The sequence below is a fragment of the Physeter macrocephalus genome, chromosome 8 (genome assembly GCF_002837175.3).
Source record: "Physeter macrocephalus isolate SW-GA chromosome 8, ASM283717v5, whole genome shotgun sequence".
In the NCBI taxonomy this organism is placed as follows: Eukaryota; Metazoa; Chordata; class Mammalia; order Artiodactyla; family Physeteridae; genus Physeter; species Physeter macrocephalus.
The window spans coordinates 44,975,719-44,992,267 of NC_041221.1; the positions used below are offsets into that span (position 1 = coordinate 44,975,719).

Genomic DNA, 16,549 nt, shown 5'->3' on the forward strand with positions numbered 1-16,549 from the left:
TATATTTATTATTATTTTTTTTTTGTGGTACGCGGGCCTCTCACTGTTGTGGCCTCTCCCGTTGCAGAGCACAGGCTCCGGATGCGCGGGCTCAGTGGCCATGGCTCACAGGCCCAGCCGTTCTGCAGCATGTGGGATCTTCCCGGACCGGGGCACGAACCCGTGTCCCCTGCATCAGCAGGCGGACTCTCAACCACTGTGCCACCAGGGAAGCCCAGGATTATATTTTAAGTATAGTTTTATAACTGTATTTTGAACTTAGCACATTAAAAATTTTTCTCCATATTAGTCTAAAAAGAAAACATGATTAATGTCTGAAGTATTTTATTGTATGATGTGCCATAATTTATTTAACCGTCCCCTTTTGGTGGGGGGATATTTACATTGTTTTCTCTATCCTCTCTCATTTTTAACTGAGGAGGAATAAACTAAACTAAATCAAACAAAGGAAAACCTCTGCTTTGGCCTAAAAGAGAGGGAGCCAGAGGTAATAAAATTTTATTCTGATTTTAGAAACTCTTTGTTTATGGGTAAATTATCCCATGTTATGAACTCCCGGAAGCCATTTTTTCCATTTGCTTTTTTATAAAATTAGACTATAGCATGATATATTGATGGGTTTGATGAATGGTAGTCGGTGGAATCTGGTGGGTAAGATGCAGGTTAGTAGGAGTTTGTTTACAGCAAGGCTAGGTTTTGAGCCAGCCACTCAGATGATTGGTCTATGAAGGCCAAATCGTTTAGTTCTTAGAATCGGTTCCTTTTGCATCTGCACAGCAAGTGGCCTCTCTGTGAATTTCCATTCCTGTCCCTTTTCTTATAGAGCCTCCTTGGCCAACCGCAGGTTAAACCTAGCTCTGGCATACTTTGAAAAGGCAGTTGACAATGTTATTGCTGCTAAGGGTGATAGAACATCAGATCTGGTTGGTCTTTACGAGGAAATTGCTCAGATCGAGCAGCTGAGGAGGAACCATGACCGGGCCATCCAGTAATTGCAGCAGGTAGGAGGGTTGGCTGAAGCCCCGGCCAGGTGGGCTTGTTTGGCCCCAGGCCCAGTTCTCAGGGCCAGGGACGCTTGGGCTTCTCAGAACAGGGGATGGGATTGATTTTCCTCCAGATCCACACAAGAGACCTTCCTCAACTTTAAATGACGTGGACAGAGAGCAATGACTCACAGTGGGCCTATCTGCTGTGTGACCTGATTTAAGGCATCATTTCCCCTACCAGGCTTCCCTCACCTCTGTCTGTACTGGAAAGTCGAGCTGAGAAAGTCTACTCCAGGGAAAAAAGCCACAGGGGCAACTGAACTTAAGTCTTTAGCAAATGCAAAGGACTTTTTAAATGAAAATTTATGATATTTTGGTGCAATGCTGTCATTTGTCCTTTAGTCTAGCTGGTTGTATCTGAAAATTTATGGTTAAACCACCATAAGTGTGTTTTGCTTGCAGGTAAGTAATTTAACAAATGCAGAAGGGAAAACAAAACTAAACATACAAAGGAATGTTGAGTTTATAATAATGGAAACAGAGTAGGGCACTATATGTATCATGTACTTGAAACTTCCCTTGAAACTGCTAGTTAAATTCACCTTTTCTCTCCTCAAATGAGAACCATGCTCATGGCCTCAGTTATCTCTCATAACCAAAAACAGATCACAGTACTGGATTTCCTATATCACAGAAAAGGTGTAATGCCATCCAACAGTGTATGTGAAAACAGTCTGCTACTGAAGAAAAGGCATTGCAGACAATCCAAAAATCCAAGGTTATTAACATCACACAATGGAGAGATGTTAGGGAATGCTGCCCTGAAAGCAGGGAGTCCACTGCTTACAGAGAAGGCCAATCTGGTGTGTCCAAGACTCTCTTAAAGCAGTGGTCAGATCAGAATGGATAAAACAATAAATAATCAGTGTTTCCTAATGACAACAAAAATAAAAGTTCAAATTTATGGAATGCTTTTACCATGTGCACTTGAGTATATATTAATTCATTTAATCCATGAAATAATCATATGAAGTAAGTGCCGTTTTTTTTTGTTTTTTTTTTTTATCTTAAGGATGAGAAAACTGAAGCCCAACGAACTATAGCTAATTCAGTTGAAGTTGTGTAGCTAACAAGTTGCGGGGGTAGGGATTTGAACTCAGAAAATTTGACTCCATAGCCAGTACTTACAACAACTCCGCACTGTGTCTTAGCTCTAAAGTGTTGTCTCATAATCTCTGGAGTTCCTTGAAACACCTCACAGTATTTGGCCTGTGACAAATGAAGTACAGGTGGCTCTTTTCTTGCTGGCGGGTGTGGACTGGATGTTTTCTGTCTTCTTTCTCTTTCCAAATTTTTACTCCTTCCATTTTAGTTCAGATAATAATAATAATAAAATCTGTACTTCTCCAGTGCTTACTACATTCCAGGTGATATTCTAAACACTTTAAATGTATTCATTTAATCTTTACAACTGTTTGTGATAAATACTATTTTTGTCACCCCTGTTTTATAGTCAGAGAAATGAGTGACTTGCCTTATGTTACAGTAAATGGCTGAGCTAAGATGGGAACCCAGGAAGTATGACTCTAGGATTTATGCTTCACTAGACTTTTTTTTGATACTGAACTTTGAGAGGCTGAGCTAAAGTTATGATTTTATTTTTGCTATGAAATGTAATAAAAGTAATCATAGCTAACATTTACTGAGAACTTACCACGTGAAGGATACTGTGCCCAGTGATTTGCGTGCACCATCTCATTTAATCTTTCCCAAACCCTAATCAATGGAAACTAAATATTCCTTCTACATATGAAGGTAAAATTACTTGCTCAAGACTCACAGCTAGGAAGTAGCAGAGCTGGGACTCAAACTCATCTCTCACGTAACTATGATTATATACATATCAGCTTTCAGTCAAGTAACAATTCTATGAGAGCTACTATAAAATCCACAGTGAAACACTGTCATTTGGGTACTTACCTTGTCATGATTTTCTCTATTCCAGGCCCATTCTATCTGTGTTTCTTTGTTCACTGAAGTCAGCCCCCAAGCTGCAGAGGCGAGCGCGTTACTAGCCAAGGCTTATGCCATGTCTGGAGAGGCCCAACACAGGGGTAAGTAGAAGAGGTGGTTTTGCAGATATTAACATTTCCCGGTCAGAGGAGGGAAGCACATTGGCAAATGGAATGGTCTATCTATCAATATGGACAGATTATAAGTAGCTATTCATGTCTGTGATGGAAAGATAAGACTGGATACCATTTTGTAGGAAATCCTTTATGCATGAATTTAGGCACAGTCATATCTCCCCAAATTAGTTGGAACATCAAAACCAGTAAGATCAACTGATTTCCATTTCCTTTATTCCCTTAGAGTCTCCTCAAAACTCACCTGCATAAAGAGTAGAAATCCTACACGCTATGAATGTGACCCGAGATGTATCAGTTAGTGGGGAGATCCAGTGATAAAAGAGAAAAACATTGGCTCCTCTCCTCACCTTCCTCCGCTCTCAACCTCCTTGACTCTTCCTTTGGCTTATAAGAGAGAATGTTTGTAGCAGCTAGAATTTTCTTGATTTATATTCAAAAGTGAGGTACTGGGGGTTCTAGAGGAAAGCCAAGTCACGAACTCATCCAACAGTAGTCCTTCCTTAGGCAGAGTCATCCTTTTCAAAGTGGGTAGCTTTGGGAGAGACACAAAGGAACTGGTAAGGGAGGACACTGTCCCATGCTCACCTGGCTTGATCCACTTAATGGACACTTAATGGACATTCAGTGGTTTATCAGGAGGAGTTTGGGATTTGTAAAGAATGTAACTTAAATATTTTTTAAATGTTGATTTTCTCTGCTTATAAAAATAATGCATTTTGGTGGACATTATTTTCCAGTCATATATGAGAAAAAGAGAGAGAGAGGAAAAGTGTGTGTGTGTGTGTGTGTGTGTGTGTGTGTGTGTCTGAGAGAGAGAGAGAGAGAGAGAGAGAGAGAGGGAGAGAGAGGGAGAGAGAGGGAGGGAGGAAGGGAGGATATTATAGGAAAAGTTTTGTGTCCTACTTTTTTCCACTCTTGTATTCCCCCATATTATTAAATAAACTTTTTTTTTTTAGTTTTCAGAAGTTATTTGGATATTTTGAATATTGTTTTCTTTAGCATGAATGTTAATTGAAGCTTCTCATTCTGTGTTTTCTAGCTAATCATCTTGCTCATTTAAAAAATGTCCTTGTGTATACTCACGGTATTTGTGCTCCATCTATATATTTGATTTTTTAAAAATTGGTGGGAATGTAAATTGATACAACCACGATGGAGAACAGTATGGAGGTTCCTTAAAAAACTAAAAATAGAACTACCGTATGACCCAGCAATTCCACTACTGGGCGTATACCCTGAGAAAACCATAATTCAAAAAGATACACGTACCACACTGTTCACTGCAGCACTATTTACAATAGCCAGGACATGGAACCAACTTAAATGTCCGTTGACAGATGAATGGATAAAGAAGATGTGGCACATATATGCAGTGGAATATTAGCCATAAAAATAAATGAAATTGAGTTATTTGTAGTGAGGTGGATGGACCTAGAATCTGTCATACAGAGTGAAGTAAGTCAAAGAGAAAAACAAATACCGTATGCTAACACATATATATGGAATCTAAAAAAATTCCATGAATGAATTTTTGGATTCATTCTGATGAACCTAGTGGCAGGGCAGGAATAAAGACGTAGACATAGAGAGTGGACTGAAGGACACGGCGGGGAGGGGGAAGCTGGAGCGAAGTGAGAATAGCATCGACATATATACACTGCCAAATGTAAAATAGATAGCTAGTGAGAAGCAGCCGCATAGCACAGGGAGGTCAGCTCGGTGCTTTGTGACCACCTAGAGGGGTGGGATAGGGAGGATGGGAGGGAGGCTCAGGGGGGAGGGGATGTGGGGATGTATGTGTGCACGTGGCTGATTCACTTTGTTGTATGACAGAGACTAACACAGTATTGTGAAGCTATTACACTCCAATAAAGATCTATTACAAAAAATACAAAAAAATTAGTTATGGTTATTAAGAAATTTAATCTATTTGTGAATATGTAAAATTTGTTTTTTATGAGAAAAAGTTTACGATTATAGAGTTAGGAGATTCCAAGGCCACCTTATTCTTTTCTTGGATACTAATTTTTAACTTTAAGGAAAATCTGGATCATCACCTCCTAGCATCCACTAAATTCCAGATGGATTAATATTTTTTACATCAAAACTAAAAAATTAGCTAGAAGAAAGTACAGTACTGGAATAAAATGTACTGAAGTTATAAATTGGAGGAAAGAACTCTCTGAGCACACAAAGATATACCAGAAAAGAAGAGATTGTTAGGTTTAATTATAAAAAGACCTAAGATTTGTGCCTGTCATGAAATACCATAAATAAAATAAAAAACTCAACCAAGATGAACAGATAACCCAAATAGACCCTAATTATTAAAAAAAACAAAAACAAAAACGGATTTGTAGTTAACTTTCTGAGAAGGAAATCTCCAAGCCCAGATGATTTCACTGGGTAATTCTACTTAACATTTAAAGAAGAAATAACACCCATCCTACATAATCTTTTCATAAAATTGAGGAAGAGGGATTACTTCCCAACTCCTCTTATGAGGCCAGCATCACACTGATAACAAAATCAGGCAAAGACACTGGAAGAAAAAACAAAACCAAAACAAAAAAACCAACTATAGACCAATACCTTTCATGCACATAGATGTAAAAAATCCTCAACAAAATATATAGCAATATATAAAAAAAGAATAATATACCATGATCAAGTGAGGTTTTTTTCCTTAGAATGTCAGGCTGGTTCAGTATTCCAACCTGAATCTTGCCCACTGATGCAGAAAAAGCATGTGACAAAATTTAACATCCTTTCATGATGGAAGGGGAACTTCCTCAATCTGATAAAAGGCCTGTACAAAAAACCTACAGCTAACATCATGTTTAACAGTAAGACTGAATGCTTTCCTCTTAAGATTAAGAACAAGGGGAAGATGTTCACTCGCTACTCTTACTCAACATAGTACTGGAAGTCTTAGCCAGTGTAATAGGCAAGAAAAAGACATACAGCTTAGAAGAAATAAAATGGTCTCTATTTGTAGATAACATGACTGGCCAAGGAATCTAGAATTCCAAGGAATCTACAAATCTCCTAGATCTAGTAAGTGAGTTTAAGCTTTGCAAGGTCATAGGGTACCAGATCAACACACAAGAACCAGTCATATTTCTATATTAGCAAGGTACAACTGGAAACCAAAAATTTTAAAGATATCGTTTATAATAGTCCCCTCCTCCCAAGTGAAACACTTAGGTATAAATCTAACAAAATATATACAGGATCTATGTCCTGAAAACTACAAAATCCTGATCAAAGAGGTCAGAGATGACCTAAATAAATGGAGACACACTGTGTTCTTGGATTGGAAGACTCATTATAGTAAAGAGGTCAGTTCTTCCCAAATCAGTCTGTGGATTTAATGCAATTATCAAAATCCCAGCAGCAATTTTTGTAAATATAGACAAGCCGACTCTAAAATTTATATGGAAAAGCAAAGAAACCAAGAAGCTAAAGCAATTTTTAAAAATAGTACAGTTGGAGAGAATCACACCACTTGATTTTAAGACTTCCTCTAAAGCGACAGTTAGCAAGAGTGGTATTGGTGAAGAGATAGACAGAAATCAGAATCATTGGAACACAAGGAGAGTCTAGAAATAGACTTAATTAATTAATGGCCAATTAATTTTTGACAAAGGTGCAAAAGCAATTCAATGTGTAAATGATAGTCTTTTCAGCAGATAGTATTGGAAAAATTGGTATCCACACACCAAAAAAACCCCCAGAACACTCTCATATTGTACATAAACATTAACTCAAAATGAATCATTGTCCTAAATGTAAGAGCTAAAATTTATGTTTACTTTACAATAATCAAGTAATAATACAAAACAGCAAAAATGCCAATTTTCTTCTATCAAATTGTCAACATTTTAAAAAGGGTAACATTTGTGATTGATGAGAACAATTTGATTACAAACCCCCTGAAGGGCAATTTGGCAGGATGTCACACATCTTACAACTATATATATTTTAAAACTGTAATGAGATCAAGCTTTCACCCATCCTATGTGAAAATTTTAAAAATTTGAAAATATCTAGCTTTTGCCAGACAGTGGGTAAACAGGTCTGCTCATTCATAGCTGGTGGGAGTGATAGTGTAAATTGATATGAAATTGGGGGACCAATTTGATATATCTAGTAAAATTGAAAAGGAAACATGTATAAGGATGTTCAGTGTGGCAGTATTTGTAATTGTGAAAAATTAGAAACAACCTTATCAATAAATGAAAAGAAAATTTGGTATATTAACTAGATAGAATTTTGTAGTGTTTAAAAGGGCTAGATTTTGGGGAGTTCCCTGGTGGCCTAGTGGTTAGGATTCCGGACTTTACTGCCATGGCCCGGGTTCAATCCCTGGTCGGGGAACTGAGATCTCGCAAGCCTCACAGCGTGGCTAAAATAAAATAAAATAAACAAAAGGACCAGATTTTATAAATAAAGAGAAGGTTAATTTTCAAAAACAGCATTAAGGAAAAAATAACTTGCATTTTTAGGACACAGAAAATACTGCTGTTTATAGTTACATATATGTAAACATGAAAAATGAACTGCAAAGTAAGTAGAACTGCGTCAAAATGTACATCAAAATGTAAACAGAGGCAGAGATTTCTGGCTGTGGCTTTGTAAAGAGGTCTGTATACACTCTCAACATACACAGCAAACGCACACACACACAAACTAAATAAAATGATCACAAACACCCATTTCAGGGCACTGGAAATAGATAAGCAGCAAACAGATTGCAAATCATTCTCAAAAAACTGTTAGAGCTTTAGATAAAGAGAGAGTCTTTCTGGCATCTTGCCTGGGGCTGCTCCTATCCATCCACTGCCCCAGCTTAGTCCTTGAGAATAGCAATTTTATCAGCATGGAGCTAGCCAAGAGAACCAGCAGCTTTGCTGGCAGAGGAGGCTTATGACTCAGTTTAGAGCAAGGGGCAAAAAGCTACAGATTTATCAGATAATAGTGGCCAACTTAGTAGGAAATGAATTGGGGATCACCTGATATTTGTTAGCCTGAATTTGCTGTACTGGTTGGTGTCAGTCGCAGGCCAGTCATAAATTTTAACCAGAGGAACCTTGAAATGAGAGAGCCATAGAAAGGCTAGATGACGTTTCCAACATCTCTGGCCAACTGGGAAACCACATACACATGCAGGGGACATTGGAGAGTCCAGCAGAAAGTAACAAGCAAAGGAGACTTGAAATGTGGCAGAGCTTTAAATGTACCCCCCCAGTCTACATACAGATTACTCAACAGAGGATGAAAGACATAGAGTCTGGAGGCATTTGAGCGCAACCTCTTCCCAAGTCAGTGGGTCAACACGAAGCTATGCAGACACAGGGGTCACCCCCAGGAATTCAGACTAAAAATTAAAATAAGCGTTAAAACCTGAGCAAAGACTTTCAGTTTCTGGTCCAGTATGTAGGAGCTTGGAAATGGTCTCTCCATCCTAACAAGAATAAAGCTGAACAAACTGAAAAATCAGTAACTCTTCTTAGATCTGTCAGAGTAGTGAGGTCACAGGGCAAACTGATGCCCCTGAAATTGGAGACACGGGTGAATACAGATAATCACAATTTAACAGAACAGATACCCATCTTCACAGGAACCAGTACTGGAGTAGGAAAACCTGAACTGTAATTGATGAATTTATGGAAGCTCAGTGTGGGCAAGTCTGAGAGTTAAAACTTCTAAGGGTACTCAGTCACAGGGGAGCCCCTACACGTTTGTGTTTTACCTCCAGGAACTTGACCAGGTTCTCAAAGTGAATACTGGAGAAAAATCCCCCCTTGCTTGCAGCAGGGAGAGGGGGAAAGTCACCATTTAAAAATATACCAGAACATTCTGCTTAACAAGGCCTATCCTCGGGAGAAACTCTTTTTACCAGACCCTAACGTTTTTTTTTCAGAGCCTAACCAGCCTGAGAAAATGGAAATATCCAGCTCCAGCCTCCTCCATCCTGTCCCACCTGAGGAAGAGGGGGACTGAAGAGCACTTGTGGAGTTCACAGTGCAGAGGTGTAGGCCCACCAAAAGACTGAGACCTAATCATAGGATTATACAACGTTTCCCTTCCCCCAGCACCTTGCTACCACATTACTAAAGACCTGTTTAGAGCAGTTCCTTTTACCCACTACATCATGCCCAGCTACCAAGAAAAAACTACAGGGCATACTAAAGGCAAAGACCACAATTTGAAGAGACAGGGCAAGCATCAGAACCTTACTCAGATATGGCAGGGATGCTGGAATTATCAGACTGGGAATTTAAAACAACCATGTGATATCCAAGGGCAGGAGATGGATTTCCCAGCTCAAGAAAACAGAGAGAGAATTCACCCTTCCTCTGCCTTTTTTTGGGTTGTTATTGTTCTGTCTAGGCCCTCAATGGATTGGGTGATGTCAACCCATATTGGTGAGGGTGGATCTTCTTTACTCAGTCTACTGATTCAGATGCTAATCTCTCCTGGAGACACCCTCACAGACACACTCAGAAATAATGTTTCACCAGCTATTTGGGCATCTGTTAGCCCAGTCAAGTTGACACAAAAGTAACCATCACAAATACACTCCTTGTCAACTTGATACCTATATGCATCTCCTTAAACATAATCTCCAAATAAAGACAATAACAAGGTCATAATTCCACCTGACATGATACAACTATCCTGGGTACAACTGAAAACGCACGAATCCTTTCCCCCAGAAGAGGAGCTAAAGACCTTCAAGGATGTTTACTCATCTTCTGGTATCCCATAACCTGAAAGCTATGCTGTAAAATTAATGATCCTTAAATGCTGATATAAAGTTAATACATCTTATGTAACATGATAAAATAAAATAGCAAACAAAGATATTTGCTTAATATATATATATATACACACACACACACACACACACACACACAAATTTATAAAATAAGGAAGAAATGCTCATTACAATTATAGTCCTCATTTCTGTAACTGGTTATGTGGTCATAGCTGGTATTTATAACTACCCTTTTCTGCTACCCATTCTATATTCCTTTTGTTTTATTAGCACCTCAGCTGGTAATGGTTCTTTACCTGGTGGGGTGGTCCAAACCTTCATTCCTGAACTAATCTGGCCTGGATTGGGATGTTGTAGTTTTCCACTGACCTTAATCACAGGACATAGTCATACTAAGAGAAGCCCTAAGGGATCTCCGGTATCCCAGACATACTCTTCCTTACCTCCATTGTGGAATACTACTCCAATTTCTTCTTAGTGGTCAGGATCAGTCACCCCAGTCAGCACAGTAACTCCTTTCCTTGTCTGTTGACTCAAAGGCATGAGGAACCCCAAATGGCCAGGTGGCAGTCTTAACTTCCAGTTCAATGGAATCATTGTTGTATCTCCTGGTGGAAGCACTCCTCCCTCTGGAACTAAGACCTCTAGGCCAGTAGAGCATAAAGTTATGGGAACAGGAAGAAAAATTTTGCTAGTGGGTCACTAGGGGTAATAGTGAGTGGTACTACTCATAGTACCACCCCTGGATCCCTAGACCTGTGAATCCTGGCTACTGGAGAAACAGTACCATATACTGGATGCTGATTCAGAGAATATACAGCCTTCTGGAGAAGCTTGACCCAGGCTTGCAAAGTATAGCCACCTAGCTGACACTGTAACTGACTCTTCAAAGGCATTCCACTGTTCCATTAAGACAGCTACTTTAGGATGGTGGGTAACCATCCTAAAGTGGTGAATTCCATGAGCCTGGGCCCACTGCCACACTTCCTTTGCTGTGAAGTGAGCTCCTTGCTCTGAAGCAGTATTGTGTGGAACACCATGATGGTGAATAAGGTATCCTATAAGTCCACAGATGGTAGTTTTGGCAGAAGCATTGCATGCAGGAAATACAAATCTGCATCCAGAGTAGATATCTGTTCCAGTAAGGACAAAACATTGCCCCTTCCATGATGGAAGTCGTCCAATGTAACCAACCTGCTACTAGGTAGATAGCTGATCACCTGGGGAATGGTGCCATACTGGGAGCTCAGTGTTGGTCTCTGTGCTGGCAGATTGGACACTCAACAGTGGCCATAACCAGGCTGGCCTTGGTGACTGGGAGTCCAAATTGTTGAGCCCACTCCTGGTACCAAAATCTGTGTTAGAGTTCTCCAGAGAAACATAACCAACAGTATTTATAGATAGAGATATAAAAGAGGAGGTTTATTATAGAAATTGGCTCATACGTGGTTATGGAGAATGAGAAGTACCACAGTCTGCCACCTGCAAGCTGAAGAACCACGAATGCTGTGGTATAATTTAGTCTGAGTCTCAAGGCCTGAGAACCAGGGGAGCTGACGGTGTAAATCTCAGTCTGAGGCCAAAGGCCTGAGAACTGGGGGACGTGGGCGCCACTGACGTGAGTCTTGGCGCCCAAAGGCCCAAAGGGCAGGAGTAGATGGATTTCTCAGCTCAAGAAAAGAAAGAGACAAATCTCTCTTCCTTTGCCCTTTTTTGATTCTATTCAGACCCTTAATGCATTGGATAATTCCTGCCTATGTTAGTAAGGGTAGATCTTCTTTACTCAGTATACTAATTTAAATGCTAATATCTTCCAGAAATATCTTCACAGACACACCAGAAATTATTCTTTACCAGCCTATCTGGGATCCCTTAGCGCAGTCAGGTTGACACACAAAATTAACCATTGTAAGTACATATTTGGGGGCAGGGTTATATTGGAAATCTCTGTATTTTCCACTCAATTTTGCTGTGAATGTAAAACTGCTCTAAAAAGTCTATTAATAAAAAAAAACAAACAAACAAGAAACAAAAACACACAAAAATAACACCAGAGCAAAGACATTAGCCTCCAAGCTCCATGGGGGAGACAGATTCTGTAGTTTAAAAACAGAACAGAACAAAACAAAATCCCATAAAGATATATCAGAATCTGTGATTGCTCCTATATATTATCTAAAATGTACAGTTGTCAGCAAAAAGGAGGCAATACAAGGAAGCAGGAACCTGTGACTCAGAAAAATTGACTCTAGGGAATTCCCTGGTGGCAGTCCAGTGGTTAGGACCCGTGCTTTCACTGCTGAGGGCCTGGGTTCAATCTCTGGTCAGGGAACTAAGATCCTGCAAGCCAAGCAGCACAGCCAAAAAAATAAAGAAATAAAAATAAAGAAAAGAAAAGAAAAAGAAGAAGAGGTTGACTGTAAGTGGGCTGGATGTTGGATTTAGCAAAGGCTTCAAAGCAGCTGTCGTAAATATGTTCAAAGAATTAAAGGAAACTTCAAAGAATTGAAAGAAAATATTATGAAAATTACTTAGTAAACAGGAAATCTCGATAGAGAAATATAAACTACTTTTAAAAATCAGCTAAAATGGAAATTCTAGAATTTTAAAATATAGTAACTGAATGAAAAATGTGTTAATGATCACATCAGATTTGAGATGGCAGAAAAGATAGAGATAGCTCAAAAGTAGGTCACTAGAGATGATCCAATCCAAAGAACAGAGATAGGAGATATTGAAGAGAAATGAACAGAGCATAAGAGATCTGTGGGACAATAGCAGATGTACCAACACTCACATAATGAGAGCTGCATAAGGAGAGGAGAAAGAATGAGGCAGAAAAGCATCCAAAGAAATAATGGCCCCAGAGTTCCCAAATTTGATAAAAATGTTATCCACAGATTCAGAAGTCTCAGTGCCAAGTAAGGTAAGCACAAAGAAAACCATAATTAGACACAAAGTCAAATTGCTGAATGACAAAGAGAAAATCTTAAAAGCAGCAATGGAAAAACAACTCTGTACAGGGGAACAACAATAGGATTAATGGTTGATTTTTCATCAGATAAATGAAGGCTAGAAGGCAGTGGAATAATATGTTCAAAATACTGCAATAGAATTCAACCAAGAATTGTACATCCAGCAGAACTATCCTTCAAAAATGAAGGTGAGATAAAGATATTTCCTGATTAACAAAAACAGGATTTGTTGGTAGCAGTCTTGCCCTGAAAGAAATACTAAAGGAAGCCATTAGGCTGAAAGAAAATGACAGCAGATGGTAACTCAAATCCACAGAAAGGAATGGAATTGGAACTGATAACTATGTGGATAAACATAGTAGATTGTATACACATATACAAATATTCACCAACTTGTGAATGTGTAAAAAAATGTGATATAGCCATATGATAGAAAACTACTCATCAATAAAAAGGAGTAAAGTACTAATTCATGGAACAACATGGATGAACCTCAAAAACAGTAGGCTACATGAAAGAATCCAGCCTGAAAAGACTATATATTGTGTGATCACATCATGTATCATGATTATATAGCTATATAAATTTACTAAAACCTTATCAGACTGTATAATTACAATGGGTGAATGTGTGGTATACAAATTATACCTTAATACAGTGGTTAAAAAAAATGTTAGTGCCTGTTCCTGAGTGATGTGTATGGAGATAATGTTCATTTTCGTTTTGCTTCTCTGCATTTTCTAGATTGATTACATAAACATCTATTATGTTTGGAATAAAAGACAACATTAGAAGTAAATTTTTAAACAATAACAACTGTATATTTAAAGTTCTTTGAAAATCAAAAGTCACCCTCTCTCTCCACACACACATACACTGAACAGAAACCCCAGTAAGCAGTAATCTCCATCAGATTTTAATTTAGCTAAAAACATAGTCTTGCGTTGCACTTGGGAGCTTAATATGATGGTTATTTTAGGTCTCAGGATAAGACTGTTCAGACATAAGCTTTCTTTTCCTACAGAAAATCCATGCATTTCATCAAGAGAATAAAATCAGAACATCATCTGATATTCCATCAAGTTACATCTCAGACTTTTTGAGGCTTTTATGAGTGCTGGAAAGAAGACAAGTCATGGTCTTTAAGCAAGCAATTGTCTAATTAATTTAGCTAAAGCTGAAATTAGACACTTGTAAAGGCTAGCATATTGCCTTAAATAATTGTTTCCCTTTTTTGCAGATGCTGTTGAGATATATTTTATAAAAAGCATCACTGCATATCAAACAACATTGGGCCCAGAGGATTATGAAACACTGAAGACCATTGAAGAATTTTGCAAATGGCTTGTTCAAAATGGGGAAAAACAGGTAAATGTTATCAACTCATAAATGTAATTGCTAGATTGTTTACTAGATTGAGACAGCCTTTTTCATCTTATAATTCAGAAACTGGAGCTCAGAGAAGGCTCAGGTAAAGCCAGCAATAAAAATAGGGCTGGTGCCACTTGCAATATTAGTAAAGAAAAAAAAGTGTTTTTCTTGTATCTTGAAACATGAGGTCCTTCAAATCCTGGACACATATAATCTCTGGTCCTGTAAATTTAATATTTTAAGTCAAAATTGGCTTTTATCTTTGGATATAGCTGATAGTTTCTTTTTCTCTTGATATATTATTTCCTTCTCAGTTTCCGGTCTTGAATTCTTTATTAATCAAACTTTTGTTTTCACATTAAAAAAACAGTTAGAGAAAATGCTTTTGATTGCTGACCTTTTACTTAGAAGTCCCATGAGTCTAAACTGTTACTCAAAAACTCAAAAACTTTATGTACTGAGTTCAGCATGAAGGCAGTGAAGACCTTTATTCATCATGAGATCCCATGTGACTTTGACCTGACCAAGCCAACTTTATTCTTCCTCAGGCATGTGAGAAACAGGTGTGGATCTGACATGGTCTTGTTGGCCATGTGACAACCAGTTTAAGAGTAAGTTTCTAGACACTTAATAAGTAAGAATTTTTTTTCAAGGAATGAAGAAAAAGCTTTTTTTATTCCACATTTGAACATTTTTGTAAATGATGACATTTTCTTTAGTTCTATTTTAATTGCCACTTGTAGAGGCAAAAAACCTTGTGGTGGTTTGTAACTTTTTTTTTTTACAGTGGCTGCAATATTTTCTGTTGGTTCCAAAGATTAATGGAAAGCCGCAGATTGACCTAATATTTTAATTTAGTTTCCAAGAAAGTACTTGGCCAGAATCTCATAGCTTATTCTTGTTATGTTCTGATACAGTGAACATCTTGACTTTGTGATAAGACACCAGTACCAATGCCTGACAGCTGTCTGCTTCTAACCAAGTGTACCAAGCTCCTAGACAGAGATGCAAAAGTGTCTTGAGTGCCAGGTGGCTCTGAATCTAAACCAGAAGCAGGACTGTGGACAGGTCACCTTTACTACTAGGAAACAAGCTCCATGAGGACAAGGGTTTTGTCTGTTTTGTTCATTGCAGTGTCCCTAGTGCCTGAAACAGTAACTGGCACATAGTAGGTGCTCAGTAACTATTGAGTTACTTTGCTGAATTTTATAACACATTTCCTGTGGGATAATTTCATTTTAAAAGGAGCTTTTTCTCCCAACCTCAAGCCTGAGATGAGATTCTCAGCCTGTTCTAGAGGACCATAACAGAAACTCAGATGATTTGGGAATTGTGTTCCCATGAAATGTAACATTTTTTTTCAAATAGAGGTTTAATCTGCCACTGATAAAAAATAAACAGGATCCATTGGCCAGAACTGCCATCTTCCAGTAATTCCTTAAAACGGTGAACACAAAGGGAAAGAGGAGAGGCATCCACTATATGTTCTCTAGGCCTTTTAGAAAACATGGAGTTATTTCTTTGGCCACATCCTTGGGGATCTACAGGAAAGGTGATCTTGTATACAGTAAGGGCATGGGCATTGTTCAAAAAGGAATGCCCAGAAGTGTTACCATGGCAGAATTGGAAGGGTCTACAGTGTTACCCAGCTTGCTGTTGGCATTGTTATAAACAGACAAGGGTAATCCTCTTGCCAAGAGGATTAATGTGCATATTGAGCTATTGAGCACTCTAAGGGCCGGGATAAATTCCTGAAATGCATGAAAGATCAGAAAAAGAAGGAAGCCAAAGAGAAAGTTACACGGGTTCAACTGAAGAGCCAGCCTGCTCGACCCAGAGAAGCACACTTTGTGAGAACCAGGAGCCTGAGCTACTGGAATCAATCCCAATGAATAGCTAGACTAAATAAGAACAACAGAGAGAAGACTCAAATAAAATCAGAAATGAAAGAAGAAACATTGCAACTGATGCCACAGAAATTAAAAGGATTATAAGAGTCTGCTATGAACAATTACAATCCAACAACTTGGATAACCTAGAAGAAATGGGTAAATTCCTAGAACATACAACCTGCTAAGACTGAACCATGAAGAAACAGAAAATCTGAATAGAACTTTAACTAGTAAGGCGATCAAATGTGCCAACAAGAAAAGCCCAAGATCAAATGGCTTCATTGGTGAATTCTATGAAACATTTAAAGAAAAATTAACTCCAGTCCTCCTCAAACTCTTCCCAAAAAATTGAAGAGGAAGGAATGCTTCCAAATTCATTTCATGAGGCCAG

General features: G+C 38.5%; 1 protein-coding gene across 1 annotated transcript in view; it reads left to right on the forward strand.

Annotated features, from left to right (window-relative positions):
- The window catches only part of TTC23L (tetratricopeptide repeat domain 23 like), a 44,910-nt gene extending 29,454 nt beyond the window's left edge, over positions 1 to 15,456 (forward strand). The window contains 5 exon segments of the mRNA XM_055086524.1: positions 824 to 1,001; positions 2,992 to 3,100; positions 14,136 to 14,263; positions 14,815 to 14,877; positions 15,184 to 15,456. Coding sequence (XP_054942499.1) covers positions 824 to 1,001; positions 2,992 to 3,100; positions 14,136 to 14,263; positions 14,815 to 14,841 — 442 coding nt within the window. The 3' untranslated portion in view covers positions 14,842 to 14,877; positions 15,184 to 15,456.
- The last annotated feature ends 1,093 nt before the right edge of the window (positions 15,457 to 16,549 follow it).